At 37.1% G+C, this 16,378-nt stretch overlaps 2 protein-coding genes across 4 annotated transcripts in view; both read right to left on the bottom strand.

The window, feature by feature from the left end:
• kif26ba (kinesin family member 26Ba) overlaps positions 1-3,383 on the bottom strand; it is a 108,716-nt gene extending 105,333 nt beyond the window's left edge. Inside the window, exons 1-2 of one of the 2 annotated variants that reach the window (XM_077238986.1) lie at positions 2,933-3,383; positions 2,303-2,692 (exon numbers count right to left, since the gene is read on the bottom strand). In XM_077238986.1, coding sequence (XP_077095101.1) covers positions 2,303-2,692; positions 2,933-2,989 — 447 coding nt within the window. In that variant the 5' untranslated portion in view covers positions 2,990-3,383. The remainder of the gene's footprint in view (positions 1-2,302; positions 2,693-2,932) is intronic. The other variant, XM_077238987.1, reaches the window with a different exon arrangement.
• Positions 3,384-11,904: 8,521 nt separating this feature from the next.
• On the bottom strand, positions 11,905-15,729 carry drc8 (dynein regulatory complex subunit 8). 2 transcript variants are annotated; one of them, XR_013206518.1, is made up of 8 exons: positions 15,635-15,729; positions 15,220-15,304; positions 15,023-15,095; positions 14,844-14,923; positions 14,035-14,077; positions 13,399-13,465; positions 12,400-12,573; positions 11,905-12,134 (listed from the first exon to the last, which is right to left on the bottom strand). XR_013206518.1 is itself a non-coding variant. In XM_077238191.1 (7 exons), exons 1-7 carry the CDS (start codon positions 15,654-15,656, stop codon positions 12,455-12,457), a joined length of 489 nt encoding a protein of 162 aa, XP_077094306.1. In that variant the 5' UTR covers positions 15,657-15,729; the 3' UTR covers positions 12,326-12,454. The 2 variants fall into 2 exon arrangements, 1 of the variants encoding a protein (XP_077094306.1); XM_077238191.1 differs by lacking the exon at positions 11,905-12,134 and having other exon boundaries at positions 12,326-12,573.
• Positions 15,730-16,378: the final 649 nt, after the last annotated feature.

The raw sequence follows: 16,378 nt of genomic DNA, 5'->3' as shown, positions 1-16,378 counted from the left end.
AAGATTTCCGGGAGACTTGTGTGTTGCATTCTTTAACAGTCCAAATGGAAACAAAGCTGTTGTGATGCCAAAACCCCCTCATGGAAGAAGAAAGCGCTTATCAGGATCAACTAAACGCTGGATGCAAAAGTATGTGAAGTTCACAGCACCACAGTCGCAGTAAACCTGCACTTTATTCTTGCATTATTTGCACACTGGTCTGTTATCATGCACTCTCAGAAAAAAAGGTACAAAAGCTGTAACTGTGGCTGTACCTTTTCAAAATGTACACCTTTGTACCTAAAGAGTGCATATTGGTCCCTCAAAGGTACATATTGGTACCAAAAGTGTATTAGTACCTAAATGGTACACATTATAACCCTTTTGAAGGGTACTGTCCCAGTGACAGCTATTGTACTTTTTTTTTTCTGAGAGTGTAGTGACATCGACTTTACAGTAACCCTAAACATGACGCTGAACAAAGCGAACTGTGATCGGTTGCTTTAGATTAAATGAAAGCTGCTATTTATTCCAGACCTTTTGCCGTTGGTCTGAATGTGAGACTATATTTGCAGAAAAGTCAATTTTTATCAACTCTGAATGAAGTTGGAATGAAATGGAACACATCGTATTGTAAGTTGTCCAGAAGGATCATATATCACAATGAGGCTCTACCCTTCAGTTCATGTCTCAACACTCACTAATCACCATTGTGGGTGAAGATCCTACAGAGAAAATCCCAAATACTAAGTCATGTGTCCTTAAAAATCGCCTCTGGCTTAAAAAGCGTGCTCATGGCCACCCTGCTCTCCCGTGATCCCCAATCCTTCCCATCAGCCCCCTCCTCCTCCAGCTTATTTTAATGGGCACCTTCGGGTTGCACTTGCAGCTGGCAGAACTGGCCATAAAATCTGGAGACCAATAGCAGGTCTGAAACACGAGCCGCGGCCAGACCAGATCAATGGTGCTCTTTAAAAGCGGCAAAATGCTACTCTTAGATTATGGCAATTATATTAGGTGTGACATGAACTTAGACAGTGCATGATGAGGAGATTTAAATGCAGATGTGATGTTTTGGACTCGTGAGGGACAGTCTTTTTTCTTGAAAGGATAATCGGTGCAATTATCGAAATGATGAACATAATGGATGCCATATGTTTGTAGCTTAAACTGAAAGCATTGCAACTGTGATCATGTAGTTCTTAACATTACCAAATATGTGAGATGGGGGAGGGGGCGTCTATCTATCTATCTATCTCTTTGTATATATATATATATATATATATATATATATATATATATATATATATATATATATATATATATATATATATATATATATATTAATGCGCACAACGCAAAATTGATAACAAGGTATAATATGCTGTGACTGAATCTCTATATCACATTGTTTGTGACAGCACAGCGCCCCCTGTTCTTAATGGATAATTATTGGACCAACTCTGCTTTGGTTTCTATGGGACCCAAACAAAACCACTGACCAATAACATAAAAAGGTAGGGTTTGTCTGTAGCTTACACTATTTATTTATTGGTGTAAATCATACATCTGGTCTGTTTATATACAGATCCCGGTATTATTTGTTGAAAATGAACCGTGCTGCTGAGCACACGGCAAAACTTGATATTACGCACACATGCATGCATCCAATTATTACGCACTACATATTTACGTATATACTCTATTCTTATGATTTAAACTATTGTGGAATCCACACTAGTACTGCTGCAGTACTGACTCAGATGTCCAAAGCTATGGATAGTTAGTCACAAATGCGCTTCTTTCAGCGCCCATGCTCTCCACTAAAGCCACACCATGGTATGACGTGTTTCTTTACACAATCTGTTTCACTTTACAGTCTTCGTAATTCAAAAAGACTGCCAGTCAGCAATAAAATGCACCCCTTTGGCCAAGCTGATCATGATCTCAGACTCGCGCTGCAAATAGTGGATCTGCAACATGCTGCAGTGTCTCACTCCACCCCTCATGTGCAACACTTAAACACAGTTTAATAAGTGTAACAAATCGATCAATTATAATGCAAGACACACATTTTATTCGAATAGAAGAAGCACGCTTAAAATCTCAAGTTTTGGTTTCTGTGCATACTTAGCTTATCCAAGATATTTGAGTAGCCTATGTCCAAAATTGAAAATTGCGCACTGCAACAACTGAGTTATATAGGACTATCACACGTCAGCACTGATATGCTATCTGATTTCATCTGTATCTGCATGATGCATTACCAAGTCTAAAACTGATTTCGGAATATTCTTAAATTATTTGGTATCTGTCAGCCTACCTTGCTAGAGTAGGGTCCTGGAATTAGTAGTTTTAATGCCTGCCTCTTCAGCTCCACTAGCCGAGCGTTGCAGTTCTCGCACCAGATCCCCCGTTCAGAACCAGGTGAGCTCCCGCTACCCGAGGCTGGAGAACCAGTGCCGAACCCAGGAGATCCACCTAAGGAACCGGGCGAACCGGTACTGATTCCAGGAGATACAGTCACAGGTGAACCGGAGAAAGAGCCCGGGGATGATATTCCTGATCCGGGGGAAGGGGTTCCAGAGGACCCGGGCATGGATCCGGCACCTTCAGGGACCGGACGGCTGGCGCTCCGGGACTCCTCATAAGCCTTTCGGTACCAGGTTTCAGGAGAGAATGATGCTGACTTCGTAGGGGATGAATCGGTCATCTGCAAGAAATGACAGTATAATGAAAAGCAGGGATTGAAGCATTATTGTCTGGATTACACACATGATAAATGGTAAAAGTGGTTAAATAATTTGCATATTGACTTTGACATTACAATTACTTTGTTGTTGCTGCTTTTCCACATTTGAAGATAATTTATTGCCAAGAATGTGCTCATACTAATACATGAAACAAATCTAATAATACATAATAATGATGATGATAATAGCCTACATCTTACCCCATGTTTTCTACTCCTGGTCCCAGATCTGTCTTTATTCCCTGTTAGAGAGGTCATGATTAAGCCTGCAGAGGGACTGATGAAATAGCCAAACTGTGCTCCCTGTTAAATCCACAACCAAAAGATCCAAAAATCAATCTCTGGTCAGTTCAGCAGTCCTTCCGAAGTCTAGTCTCAGCGACTAGTACCATGCAGACATCTATCCATCTTCCACATTGGAATGTGAATAACAGATAGTCCAATCTGAGACGTCCAACAGTGGATAAATCCAGTTCTTTCTTTTATGCTTTCTGATATGCTGAATCCATGTGCAGTGGGTTAGATTTCAGAGCATCCCAGCACAGACGCATTTCCCATACACATGGACTTGTGTGAGACGCAGGCTGTAGATCAGTAGACCAGGCTCTGTTTGAGGACTGATCTCTGAACTGCTCTCACTCCAGGAGCGGACACATCTGTCTCTGGGTAGACTGGCCACGCCCCCTCCGCTCCCCACAACGAATAGCGTGTCCGAGATCAAATGACTGACATGTGGGTGTGTAGTGTTTTCCATACGAAAAACTAAACTACAACCAAAGCAACCGATTTGAGGGAAATTTTCATTATGGAGTCAATTTTAGTTTATTACTGAATGACTTTTAGGGGGTAATTTTTTTTTTTTAATTGTTGAAAAGAAATTCTAGCAGCGCTGTTCTGTTCGCGCAACAATTATTTGTATTAAACTAAACACGAACTATATTTTCTTGGTTCATTAGTGTACATTTATTTTAGACATGAATAAATATTAACAACAACACTTGTGTTTTTGTTGATGCAATAGTCCAACCGAACAGAAAGTGCCCAAGCAGCGAACAGTTGTCATGGTTACTTCATCAGGTGAACGCGCATTGCGCGTGGACATATTTACCGCATCATGACTTGTAGCCTAATCTAACTTCTGTGGTTATTTAAAAACGCGGTTTGAAAACGCTGTTGAAACGTATTTAAACTTATGTGCAAAAAAATATTGTGGTTCGAAATACTTTTTTAAAATGCAGATGCAATCAATAGGGTACAATGAATGACAAACCGAATGAAAACTGCTTTAGAGCACACTATTAAAATTTTGTAATAGTTCATACATCAGTACAAATTGGTATAATACTATTTTCTAAAAATAGTTGGCTATAATTACATTGTAAAAATTATATGATCAATAAGTTATGACAAACATATGTTTTTACATTGCTTTAACTCATCAAAATAAGTTAAGCAATGTTCAATTTTTTTATAGCTAATACAAGAATCAACTAATTTTTTAAGACTTAAAAGTTGATTGTAGCTACTATTTTTACTTTTTTATTTTTTACAGTGTAGTAGGCTAAATGAAAATATTAAAAAGTGTGCTGGGTCAATTATTGTAAAATCTTCAATTACTACTGCAAACATATCATTTGAACTACTGAAGTTTATTATGAAACCAAGAACATTGCAAGTAATTTTTCAGTATTTGTGTTTCTTAATTGATCAAATGTTGTTTTGCATTGACATGAAAAATAAATGGCCAGTATTGAGTTAGTTGTTTCCTTAGATCTCTTGTCCCTTTGAAGGGACATTAGCGTGGGTATAGCACCATCTACTGCTCACACATCCAAAAACCTTCTGAACCTCCACTCCTACAATACACGGCTTCGTAAGAGACTCTTACTAACAGTAAGAAATAAGTAGGCTAAATGACTATTATTTTATTTTTTTAATGAAACAGTAGCCTACTGCTCTGCAAGAATATGTCTTCCCTTCACAAAAACTGCGGTGTAAGACATCTTAAATTGGACGAACATGTTATGGTCCTAGGCCTTCCACAGACGATATAAATTCATATAAATACATTTAGACCATAGTGATTGCGATCGGTATGTGAAGAGACTTAAACCAGCATAACAAAAAAAAAACCTACCCTGCCTTTAAGGTGTGCCTTTAGCACCACTAACCTAATATTTTTAACATGTATAATTTTTACAAAGTCATCAAACCTGACTTATGGCATCAAAACGAATTATATTGTGACCAGAAATGTGGAAAATAAGCCAAACCGATCTGCAAGACATTCTGTTAAGCATTCGAAACTCATTTGCAAAACCATTTTTTTTTTTGCAGTTAGCACCATTAAGGTAAGGCTGGATTTGTGACATTTTCCATTGTAACTGAATATAAATATTGAAATAAATTAAACAGACCATTTAAGCGGGTTTTTTTCTTTGCTGAGACATTTCAATGAATTTTGAAGTCATGTGCTTTTTGTGGGTCTTCGTTTGGCATATATCAAGTCAAATCAAGTCACTTTTATTTCTATAGCGCATAGCCTACAATAGATTGTGTCAAAGCAGCTTCACAGTGATGAACAGGAAAATAGCAGAATCAATTATGGAAACTCAAGTATGGAGATTCAGCAGCTCTAAAAGACAATAGTGTCATGATTTATCAGAAATGTAACTTATATGTAGTCGGTCACCCGCTTCTTTTGCCATGTTTGTCCTTTTGGGTCTGCTGCTTTGTTACCCTAAATCGAGTATTAGACTACTTGTAAGCCATTTAAAATAAGAATAGTAGCTTATCTCTCTGTTATATTTATTCCTGATCAACACAAATGCCACTTTTTATACAAGCCTGTTTTAAATGGTATATATGTATAAATAAATATATTATAATTTTATAATGAGAGTGATTGCATTTGCATGTGGGTTTCAATGAACAGTTTGCAAAGAGTTGACTGTAAAGAGCACTGCCACGATTTCACTAAAAAATCATTTTAATATGATAAAGAGATTTACACCAATAAACCTTCCACAGTAAAACCAAAGATACTATAAAATACAAATCTGAACATATTAAATGTTAAATAGACGCCCTCTACTGGAGAAACTAACAACGTGACAAATACACTGACGGCTACAGAAGTTTGGCCACATGTAGGAATGAAACTGCGTTAGATAAGTTACCAAAACGAGTCATATGCATTCATTAGTTTTTTAAATTAGATAAATGTGGTGTTTTCATTTTAAAACAGACAAAAATATCAACAGCAGCAACTTCTATGAAAAAAAAAAGGTTCCATTCAGAAAAAAAATAATCTTGACTATGATTAAAAAATATTTTATATCTATTCTGTAAAATAAGTTTTGTATTCTATCCATGTTTTATTTTTAAAACATACATTTTCAATGCTAAATTTTATTGATGGGGCTGAACGGGAATCATTAATACAGCATTGTAGACGCTCAAAGGCGCTGTGTGTGTTGTGTGTGTCCCATGACGTCACAGAGAGCGCATGTGTCCCATGATATCACAGAGCGCGTTCGACTAATGTTTATAACCGAGAGACATTCTTAAACACTTTGTGGGTTTGTTGTAGTGGTCGAGAGTGACGGTGCTTTTACACAGCGATGGGACAGCGAGGTTGTAAAGTGAGTCCGATGATTGGCGAGGTGTGCGATCAACATCTGAGTACATCCCCAAAACCCAGCATCAACACAGCGGGTCAACATCCTCATCCTCGCGATGAGACCCCTGTTGATGCTGGTGAGGGAAACAGCCAAGAGGTGAGGGTGATGGAGAGAGGAGGAGATGAGGAGGATAGGAGGGTGATGGTGAGAGGAGGAGATGAGGAGGATAGGAGGGTGATGGAGAGAGGAGGAGGAGGGGAAGGAGGTGAGGAGGAGTTGATGAGGTTGATGGAGAGAGAAGGAGAAGAAAGTGGAGTAGGAGGAGGCGAGGATGAGGCGAGGAAGGAGTCAGGGAGAGTGCAGGAGAGAAGAAAGAGGAAGAAGTGGTGGAGGAGGCTGTCATCTTTCTTCAGAGCTGCCAAAAAACAGCCTCCAGAGAGCAGCTCAGGTCAGGGAGAGGTGAAGCATCTGCAGGATGAGGGAGACAAGAGGAAGGTAGCATGGGCAGGAAGAAGTAGTGATGGTAAATGACACGACTATCTTATGAGAAAATATATGACTAGATCTCTACTTTGACCATGTGAAAACTCAAACAATCAACACTATCACACACAATATCAAACACACATCAGTACATATTATACCAAAATCCACATCGATGCCATGATGAGATCTTTATTCCATGACATGTTAAAAACATTCAATTGTATGTCTATATACTAATGTTAAAACTCTAAATATTAAATATAGTCTCTATCAATTCATTAAAATGAATAATCATATGAATAAAATTTCGACTGTCACAAGACACTCCTCTCACTTCTGTGAAATTTTCTGATATTTTATCTTTTAATAGACTACATCTTCAGCCGCTACAGTATTGGTGATCAGCTGGGGAAAGGTGGTTTTGGTGTGGTGTACGAAGGAAGACATTTGGATGATGATCTTAAAGTAAGTCAAAATAAATTACAAATTATCTATCCAGCAAATGTTTGCCGTGTCTTATCGCCATCTTTTACTCAAAGTCCTCTTAGTGTATCTTTTCATTTTTTTTCTCCATTAGGTGGCTTTGAAATATGTCACGAAGACCAAGGACATGAAATGTTTATTAATTGCAAGTACATTACACTACATAAACAATATAAAACATCTCATATTTACTTCAATCACAGAGACATTTAATGACAAATCCTCACTTGGGAAACCACCTCCATCTAATGATGATAAAAACGGTTTGTATTCTAGCCTGATCATCCAAACCCCCTTCCGAAAGAGATTGCCCTCACCCTCCTGGCGAATAAAGGTCCCAGCGTGCCAGAGATCATTAGGCTGCTGGACTGGCAGGACCACCCTGACCACTTTGTTATGGTCCTCGAATGTCCCTCTCCCTGTGAGAGTCTGTCACAGTTCATGAGGCGTCACGGTGGAAGACTTGATGAAGAGAAGGCAAGGCATATCATGAGGCAGGCGGTTCACGCTGCGAACGTGTGCTGCCTTCGCGGAGTTTTCCACCGTGACATAAAACTGGATAACCTACTTATTAACAGCGAGACATCAGAAGTCAAGCTGATTGACTTCGGATGTGGGGACATGCTGAGGAGATCGGCGTACAGGTCATACTCTGGTATGTATTGTCAAGCAAAGCTGCAGTTTGGCACTTTTACTCCAGTGATGAGTTATGCGGTAATGCAAACATACCCATCAGACAAAACCTCTTTCCTCCAGGCACACCAGCGTACTCCCCTCCAGAGCTTCATGTCAGGGGGATGTACTATGGCAGGCAGGCGACAGCATGGTCACTAGGGGTTCTGATGTTTGCGATGTTGTGTGGACGTTTCCCTGGTGACTATGACCTGTTACTGCTGAAACGGAAGCTCTGGTCTAAACCCAGCCTGTCAAGAGGTGAGATCTAGAATTAATCATTCACAATCATAGAAAACATCTTAACATGATCAAATAAGGTAATAATCATACATCCCTCCCGGTTACCTGCACAGAATGCTGTCGTCTGCTCAGGGCTCTCTTGCGGGAAAAACCAAGTCGGCGACTAAGTCTGGGGCTAATCCTGTCCCACAACTGGTTTAAGGTAGTGAACCTAAGATCGGCTAAAAAAATGGTTTATTTTCTCATAGGAAGAATATGCCAAGTCAAATCTTTTCTCTTTTTCAGGTCGTTGCATAAGGCCAGTCCAGTTGACGTCTCTCGTGTAGCTTTGCACCCTGCGGGGTGAGCAAGCCTTGTGTAGCGTAGCGTCTTGTACCTTGGTTTGAGGGAGCAGTATTTGCTTCTGGCGGTACTGCTCCCGGAGGGATATGTACATACTGTATATATGTACCTTCTTTTGGTTGCAACTTTTTGTTTTTCCTATCATGGCCACTCCATTCGTGAGGTTCCTGCCACAGATGCCAGAGTTGTCTGTCTCTGTCTCCACATCCACAATGTCAGAGCTCCCTTCTCGACCATCTTGATGCTACAGCTGGAGGTTTCCACTATGGATGCTCCAGTCCTGTCAGTCTCTGCCTCCTCAATGCCAGTGCTCCCATCAAGTCCTGCCACAGGCATCCCAACGGTGTCTTTGCCTCCACAGATTTTCCTGCAAAGGCCCAAGCCTGTCTAAACATATCTGAAATAAAAAAATCTGAAATTAATGTTTACAGTTCATCCTTTTAGAGACTCTATAACCCAAAGCAACTTATGGTAAGCAAAAGCGAGAAACAATAAGAGTGTTTTAACAGAATTGATTTAGAGAAGGTGCCTTTTGAATTTGTACCTCATTGTGATGGAACCACCAGATGCTGTTCACTCACGTATCATTGAGTAATGGAGAGAACATAATATCAATTAACAGGTTGTATTCCTTATCTTTAACAGCAAGCAAGCACCAAAAGGCATCTCAGCCACTCTGGTTTTAAAGCTCCCAGTCATCTCCGTCCAGGCCCAGAGGTTTAAGTCTTTACTGCCTCAGTGTTTCAGTAAATCCTTCAATCATCAGCCATCTAAGCAGTTTTAGTTCAGAATCTCCCATCTCCAAGCTCCCAGACATCTGTTATGGCCTCCTGGGCCCACAAGTACCAGTTAAGGCCACTTCAGAGGTACCGTGGCCATTCAAAAGCCAGAACTCTTCTGTCTCAGAAGTGCCAAAGGTTCCTGTTACGGCTGTCACAGAAGGTGTCTTCACTGACCCCCATCTCCAAGCTCTCTGCAATGTCACCTTGGTCCCAGAGCTCCCTGCTGCGTCGGTCCAAACTCAGAGATTCCTGCTATGGCCACTTGAAAAGTTTCTGCGATGGCAACCTCATGTCTGCTCACTTCAGCCACTCCCTGCCAGCCCAGGTTTTTTTCCCAGGAAAAAAATAAAAAAATATGAAATTAATATTTATATTTCATCATTTTGGAGACTCTTTAACCCAAAGCAACTTATGGAACTTATGCAAAAGTGAGAAACAGTAAGAGAGCCTTTTGAATTTGTACCTCATTGTGATGAAACCACCAGATGCTGCTTGCTCACGTATCATCGAGTAATGGAGAGAACATGATATTAAATAACAGGTGTTATTCCTTTACATCTTTTAAGACAAAGATGTAAATATTACAAATAGTTATTGATTTGTCCTGATTAGGTCAAAAACAACAAAAGGTTTAAAAATGCAGTATAATTTCTCTTGATGTGAAATGTAGACATTTTAACAAAACATCAGGTTATTTATACAATGTCACTTTTATAATACTCAATTGTTTTACAAAACATTTTTCTCAGTAATCTATGTACTATTGTAACTTATTTCTTTTCAGTTTGTCACACCAAAGGAAATTGTGTCACAAAACTGGACACAATAAATAAAGCATAAGACAAGTGTATGTTTGAATGAGGTCTTCTTCACTTTCTTTGGTCTTTGAAACTAACAAAAAAGTGCAAAAGACAAAAGTTATGCATTCTTAATATTTGAAAAAAATTATTAAAAATTAGTTTATAAAAAGTACTTTTTAGTAAAAAAAGAAACAGGGATCTCACACATTAAAAGTGCACTTGCTATAACTTTGTCTACTTCAAAAAGAAAATAAATAATATTTTTGATCAATCAGTTTTTAAATGACAAGTGTACTAGAAAACTGGTTCAGTTCTACCTCAGGATATTGTTTAAAAACAACATCAGTTGTCAAGTTTTTTTTTTACAGTAATGAAAATACTATATATGACAGATTAAAAATTGTAATCAAACTTGTATTAACAGATAAAGAAACAGTTGTTGGTTGCAATACAAATCTCCAGCACATATTAAATGAAATCTGTTGCACATACTGAAATTCATGAAACAAACCACTTTGGACCCCCTATTGACCCAGATAAGGCTGAGATAATTTTTTATTTTAGTAAAGATAACAAAGACAGATCTGATTAAATTCACGCAGTTAGGATCCGTAAATTCCGTGAATTAATTATTTACATGATTCATGTGACTGAAGTCTGTTTTAGTTGTCATGTCTCTTTAAAATGTAAATGCCATTTTATCTAAAGACTGCTAAGCGCATGACAACGCTTTAGCAGGAAAAAATGGCGGGATTTGTGACATTTTCACTTGTAACTTGAGTTAAAAAATGAAATAAATTAAACAGGTCATCTAAGGTCCTTTTGAAGTTACTGACTCCTTTATCACTGCTTTCTGAGACATTATGAAATAATTATTCATGTGTCACTCTGACAGTGAGACACTCCAATGAGTTTGGGAGCCATCTGATTATTTTATACTGTTTTTTGAGACATTTCAATGTATTTTAAAGTCATATGCTTTTTTGGGTCTTCAATTGCCTTATATCAAGTCACTTTTATTTCTATAGCGCTTTATACAAAATTGTGTCAAAGCAGCTTCACAGTGATGAACAGGAAATAGCAGAATCAATTATGGAAACTCAAGTATGGAGATTCAGCAGCTCTAAAAGACAAGTGTCATAATTTAGGTCATGTAGTCGGTCACCTGCGTCTTTTGCCATGTTTGTCCTTTTGGGTCTGCTGCTTTGTCACCCTCTAAATCGAGTATTAGAGTAAGCCATTTAAAAGAAGAATAGTAGCTTATCTCTCTTTGTTATATATATATATATATATATATATATATATATATATATATATAACAAAGAGAGATAAGCTACTATTCTTCTATACGGATATATATATATATATATCCTTATCGTCCAGAAGAACCCTTTATGTTCAGAAGTGGTTCTTTTTGATAGAGTTTAGGGTTCTTTATTCCCAACTTTTTGTTTTTCAAATGTGTAACTGTTAAAGCCACCTCACTACTGATTTTCTGGAGCTCAGCCATTCCATTGCTTAGACTGTCAACACACTCTCAACAGGTAAATTATTTCTTTCTTTAAATGTCTATACATTTTAACTTTCAATTTGTACCTTGTTTCTTACCAATCATGTCTTTTTCTCTTTTTAACTTAACAGAAGATGTAAGTGTGACCAGCTCTGTTCTGCTAAGGATACTTATCTCTTCTTCTCCACAAAGTGACAGAGATATTGAATTGTTTGTTAGATTTTTATTAATTATTAGTTCATGCATAAACAAATACCCAGTCACAAAAAACTAATAAACACATTTTGGCCTTCATAAACATAATTTTTTTCACATAAACAACTGGAAGAGACACACTGGAACTCTAAACTCAACTGTGTATTCCAGATGATGTCCCCATCGTCTGCAGACAGAAACTGCCAAACATAATGATGGCTGAAAAACTTCATAGAGGATTGTGAAGATATTTCACTGGAACTTGGTCTTAATTACATAAAAAAAAGATTTTAAAATATTATTAATACTAATATAAATGAAAATAAACTATTATTAAAAAGGTTATTCATTACACCACCATTAAGGTCTTATTTAGCACTTTCCAAAGCATGGATCTTTATGGAATCTTATTTAAAAAAAGGGTTCTGCTTTTGTTATAACCAGAAGAACCCTAATTTGGTACGGTTTAGTACCATTTTTCCTAAGAATGTAAGTTATTTATAATGGTAACAGAAGATTTTGCTTATGATACCTTGATTGTAACTCTCTAAAGTCTCATTTATTTGAATTATTCGCTCCGTCAGCCATCATCGAGAGTCATCAAAGGTCATCATGCTCACAAAGTCCTTGTAGAGAATTACATTTTTATCAGGATCAACAGCCGCAGACAGCATTTCATCCATCTCTTCTTGTGTGAAGGGCTCTCCTTCAAAACAGAAAGAATTAATTTTGTTAACTGAAAACTTCCTTGTGTTGTGGATTAGCTGTGTCCTTAGCTGTGTCCCAATTCAGAGGCTGCATCCTTCGAAGGCCTAGCAACTGTTTTATTACGTTAGATTATTGGGCATTTTTACCTTGATTGAACAGGATAGTCAGGGAAAGACAGGAAGCGATAGGGAAGGAGAAAGGACCAGGAATCAGGACTAGAACTCGGGTCGCTGTTGTCCACAAGGCTACGGCTTCGACAGAAGGCCTAGCAACTGTAACAGCTGCCATTGATGAGCGGCAGTAACATTTATACTGGATTTATTCAAAAAATAAATTGTATATTCAACTGTCTAAAACCAAAACAGGGTTCAGAACCTGTCTAAATCAACTTGGTGCATTTATGTACATAATAAAGGGTACAAACGATCTATAAAATCGCATCTTAGTAAGATACAGTATGTCAACATTTTAACCGCTTTATAGTTTGTTTGTTTTGATCAATTTGTATCATTAGCTATTTGAGCAAATTGAAACCCAATACTTATATTTAAAATGTGTAATTCAGCATTCTCTCTCTCTCTCTCTCTCAAAAAAAAAGAAAATCCAGTCATCACCGGCGCGCAATGAATCTTTGGATAGACAGTGCCATGAAGGATCCTCCTTTTTCGTATGCAGTATGTAGCCTTTGAAAGATGCAGCCTCTGAATTGGGACACAGCTTACAATTGTTTAATTGTGACATTGCACATTGATTTCAAAATATCAGAAGCCTATCCTAAAATCCCAAACCCCTATTTTGAATAGTGTCATTGGACATACTATACCTTCTTGTGTTAAATATTTGGTCAGTTCCTCTGGTTCCATGTGTCCTTTTTTCTGTTGATCTAAAACCTTTAAAAAGAGAAAACAGCACCATTCCTTTAAATAAATCCATTAGTCGAAGGTCTCCATCCTTATGTATCCAATTTGAAATGTATTATGGAAACTTGTTTCCGCCACAGAATACATTTTTTTTTACAAAGATAATTGCTACTTTTTATCTTGTTTTCCTCACAATTGCAACTTTTTATCTCTTTTTTCTTATAAATTTGAGTTTATATCTCACACTTCTGACTTCTTTTCTCACAGTTGTGACTCGCAATTGCAAGTCATAAAGTCCAATTCGGAGGCCAAAAAGACTGACTTCATATTTCACAATTCTGACATTATAACACGCCACTGCGACTTCAATTCACGCAATTCTGATAAAAAGGTAATAATTGCGGGTTTATATCATGCAATTCTCACTTTTTTTCTGTAATTCCGTGACGTTAACTCACTTTTTATTATTTTTTATTATTAAGTGGTGGAAACAAGCTTCCATAGAATTGTTGAGGATTTCACTGTAGGTTTTTTTCCTGCAGTGTAACAAGGTGATTTCAAACAACAATAACAAAATGTTAAAGCAGAGCATGAGATACCTCAAAGGCCTGGAGGAGCAGGTCTTCTGGAATAGGACGGAACCTGCAATAAAGAGGAAGCAGAGCGAAAATGGGGTTGCACGACTACTGATTTCTGCTAGTCGATTTCTTATCGAAACAATACTCGAGTTACTCGACTACTCGTGGTTCATGCTAACCTTACTGTAAATGAAAAGCCATGACATGAAATAGTTTTGATCAATAAATGTATGCTTTTAGGGGCCGTTGAAATAGCCATCGCATTTTTCATTACGGTTAATGCACGCTCGAGTAACGTCGATTGTTTCCGACAACGCCGACTAGTGGTTGAAGTAGTGGATCTCTCGACTAGTCTGCAAGTCCTAATCCAATACTGATCTTTTTAATCAAGAATTTGCAATGATGTGGTTCATCTTTGCTTCACAGCTTAAAACACTTGATTTAATTTTTTTTTGTTAAAACCCTATGGGGTGAAGTGAATAGGAAAAGTACTTCTGTAAATAAGGTTGATGAACAAGTGGTCAGTCTGTTGTTCTTTACTGTAAAGAAAACAACACTGTCTGTAATAACATATAATAAGCACAAGTATAACTTAAAACATATTAGTATAACTGTATTAGACACAACACCAAACCAGTCAGACATAGAAAATCCGTCAGTTGCAATAAAAAATTATCTTTTTTTGGCAGGGACATATTTGCTAGACCTGATATTTTGGTATATTATCATATCAATATTAAAAGTAGCATTAAAAAGTTAATTTTAACTAATATATTTGTAATTCTGCAGAATGCTCAAGATGATTAGGCCTATAACGGATCCAGTCTTACTTGCGCTCCAGTAGGATCTTAGTCATAATTGGAAGAAACGTCTCATAGCGAACAAACCCAGTGGGCTCTTCTTCTTCTAGCTGTGGAAGAAGTCACAAATCATAACTACAAATCTACACAGCTCACAAGAGTGAATATCTAAATTAACCTTTCTAGCACTGTAAAAACAAGCCACTGACCTCAGCAATGACATCATGCAATTCAGCTTCTGATGGAAAACAGCCCAGTGAGCGGATAATAGTGCCTATTTCTCTTTTTTAAAATTAAAAATATCAGTGTTAAACAAGTAATTTGATCATTTGAATTTGAACTTAGTAAACCTCTGAAGTGTGATAGGAAGCAAGGAAATTGACATTTTAAAACCTTAAAATGTTACCTGACATCAACAGTCTTGTTGGATTCATGGTCAAACACGTCAAAGGCATTACTTATCCTCTTTTGAGTTTCTGTTATAATAGTTTCTGACAAAAGGAAATTATGTTTCAGCAAATATGACGAAACAATGGATCAGACATCCTAGTTAACGTTACTTCTGTAGTATTCATTTACTGTAATTGTTTCCCCCTAGCAACTGGACAAGATTGTGCGTTCTATTAACAACTGGGTCTTTTACTTTGCTACTCAGCGTTAGGTTAACGTTATATATTCGAAACTTTGCACAAACCATTTATGACAATTGTAGTAAAGCCATGTGAGCTACAAACAACATGCAAGAGTACAAATGCTACTAGGTAAATCGTAAGCCCGAAAGAGAAAACGGTTTTTGCATTTTAAATCTATAACATTGTTACCTGCGTTGTACTTGTCAGCCATTTCTGTACAATTTATGCATATCCCAAACACTGGTAGCTAGGTAACGTGAACACTAGTCGAGACGCCATTACTCTTGGTGTTTAAAAAAAACAAACAGTTTTCTAACGTTTAGCCTTTAGGGGAAAAAACCCGCAAAAAAAAAACCGTAATTGTAGATGGTGTTCTCTGCCAATATTGACATAAATATTGATCTTGATGTATAAGCCACGCCTACTATATTTTATGTGCTTTTGTAGCTTTCAGTAATAAAATGATTCTACACTAATAAATTAGTCTGTGACAGTTAAAAAAATGCTTAATACATCAGAAATACCTGGGATCTGATTCTTATTTGTCAGTAAAGAATTAAAAATGTTAGAATAATGCCATATTAGTCACAACACCAAACCAATAAGACATAGAAAACTAAAAATAATCAATAATTTCCATTTAAATAATTTCCATTTGGCAGGGCAATTACTTATTTTAAACTTTTTTATTTTTACATTTTTGTAATTATGTAAAAAGCGCAAAATTTTCACAATTAAAAATGTAACATATAGGTAGCCTTTAAGGAAAAACTAAATAAAAACAACAATAACGAAAAGTAATTGCTGATATTAATGTTGATATACTATAGGCTAAGTATAAATCTTTTAATAGCTCGTGTGGCGTTGAATAATAAAATTATACTACAATAATAAATGAGTAATATATCATATTATGTTATAAACGATCTATTT

The sequence above is a fragment of the Siphateles boraxobius genome, unplaced genomic scaffold (assembly GCF_051911475.1).
Source record: "Siphateles boraxobius isolate OS27281-9 unplaced genomic scaffold, OSU_SipBor_1 22, whole genome shotgun sequence".
NCBI lineage: Eukaryota > Metazoa > Chordata > Actinopteri > Cypriniformes > Leuciscidae > Siphateles > Siphateles boraxobius.
This window is presented reverse-complemented; position numbering and strand designations above follow the sequence as displayed.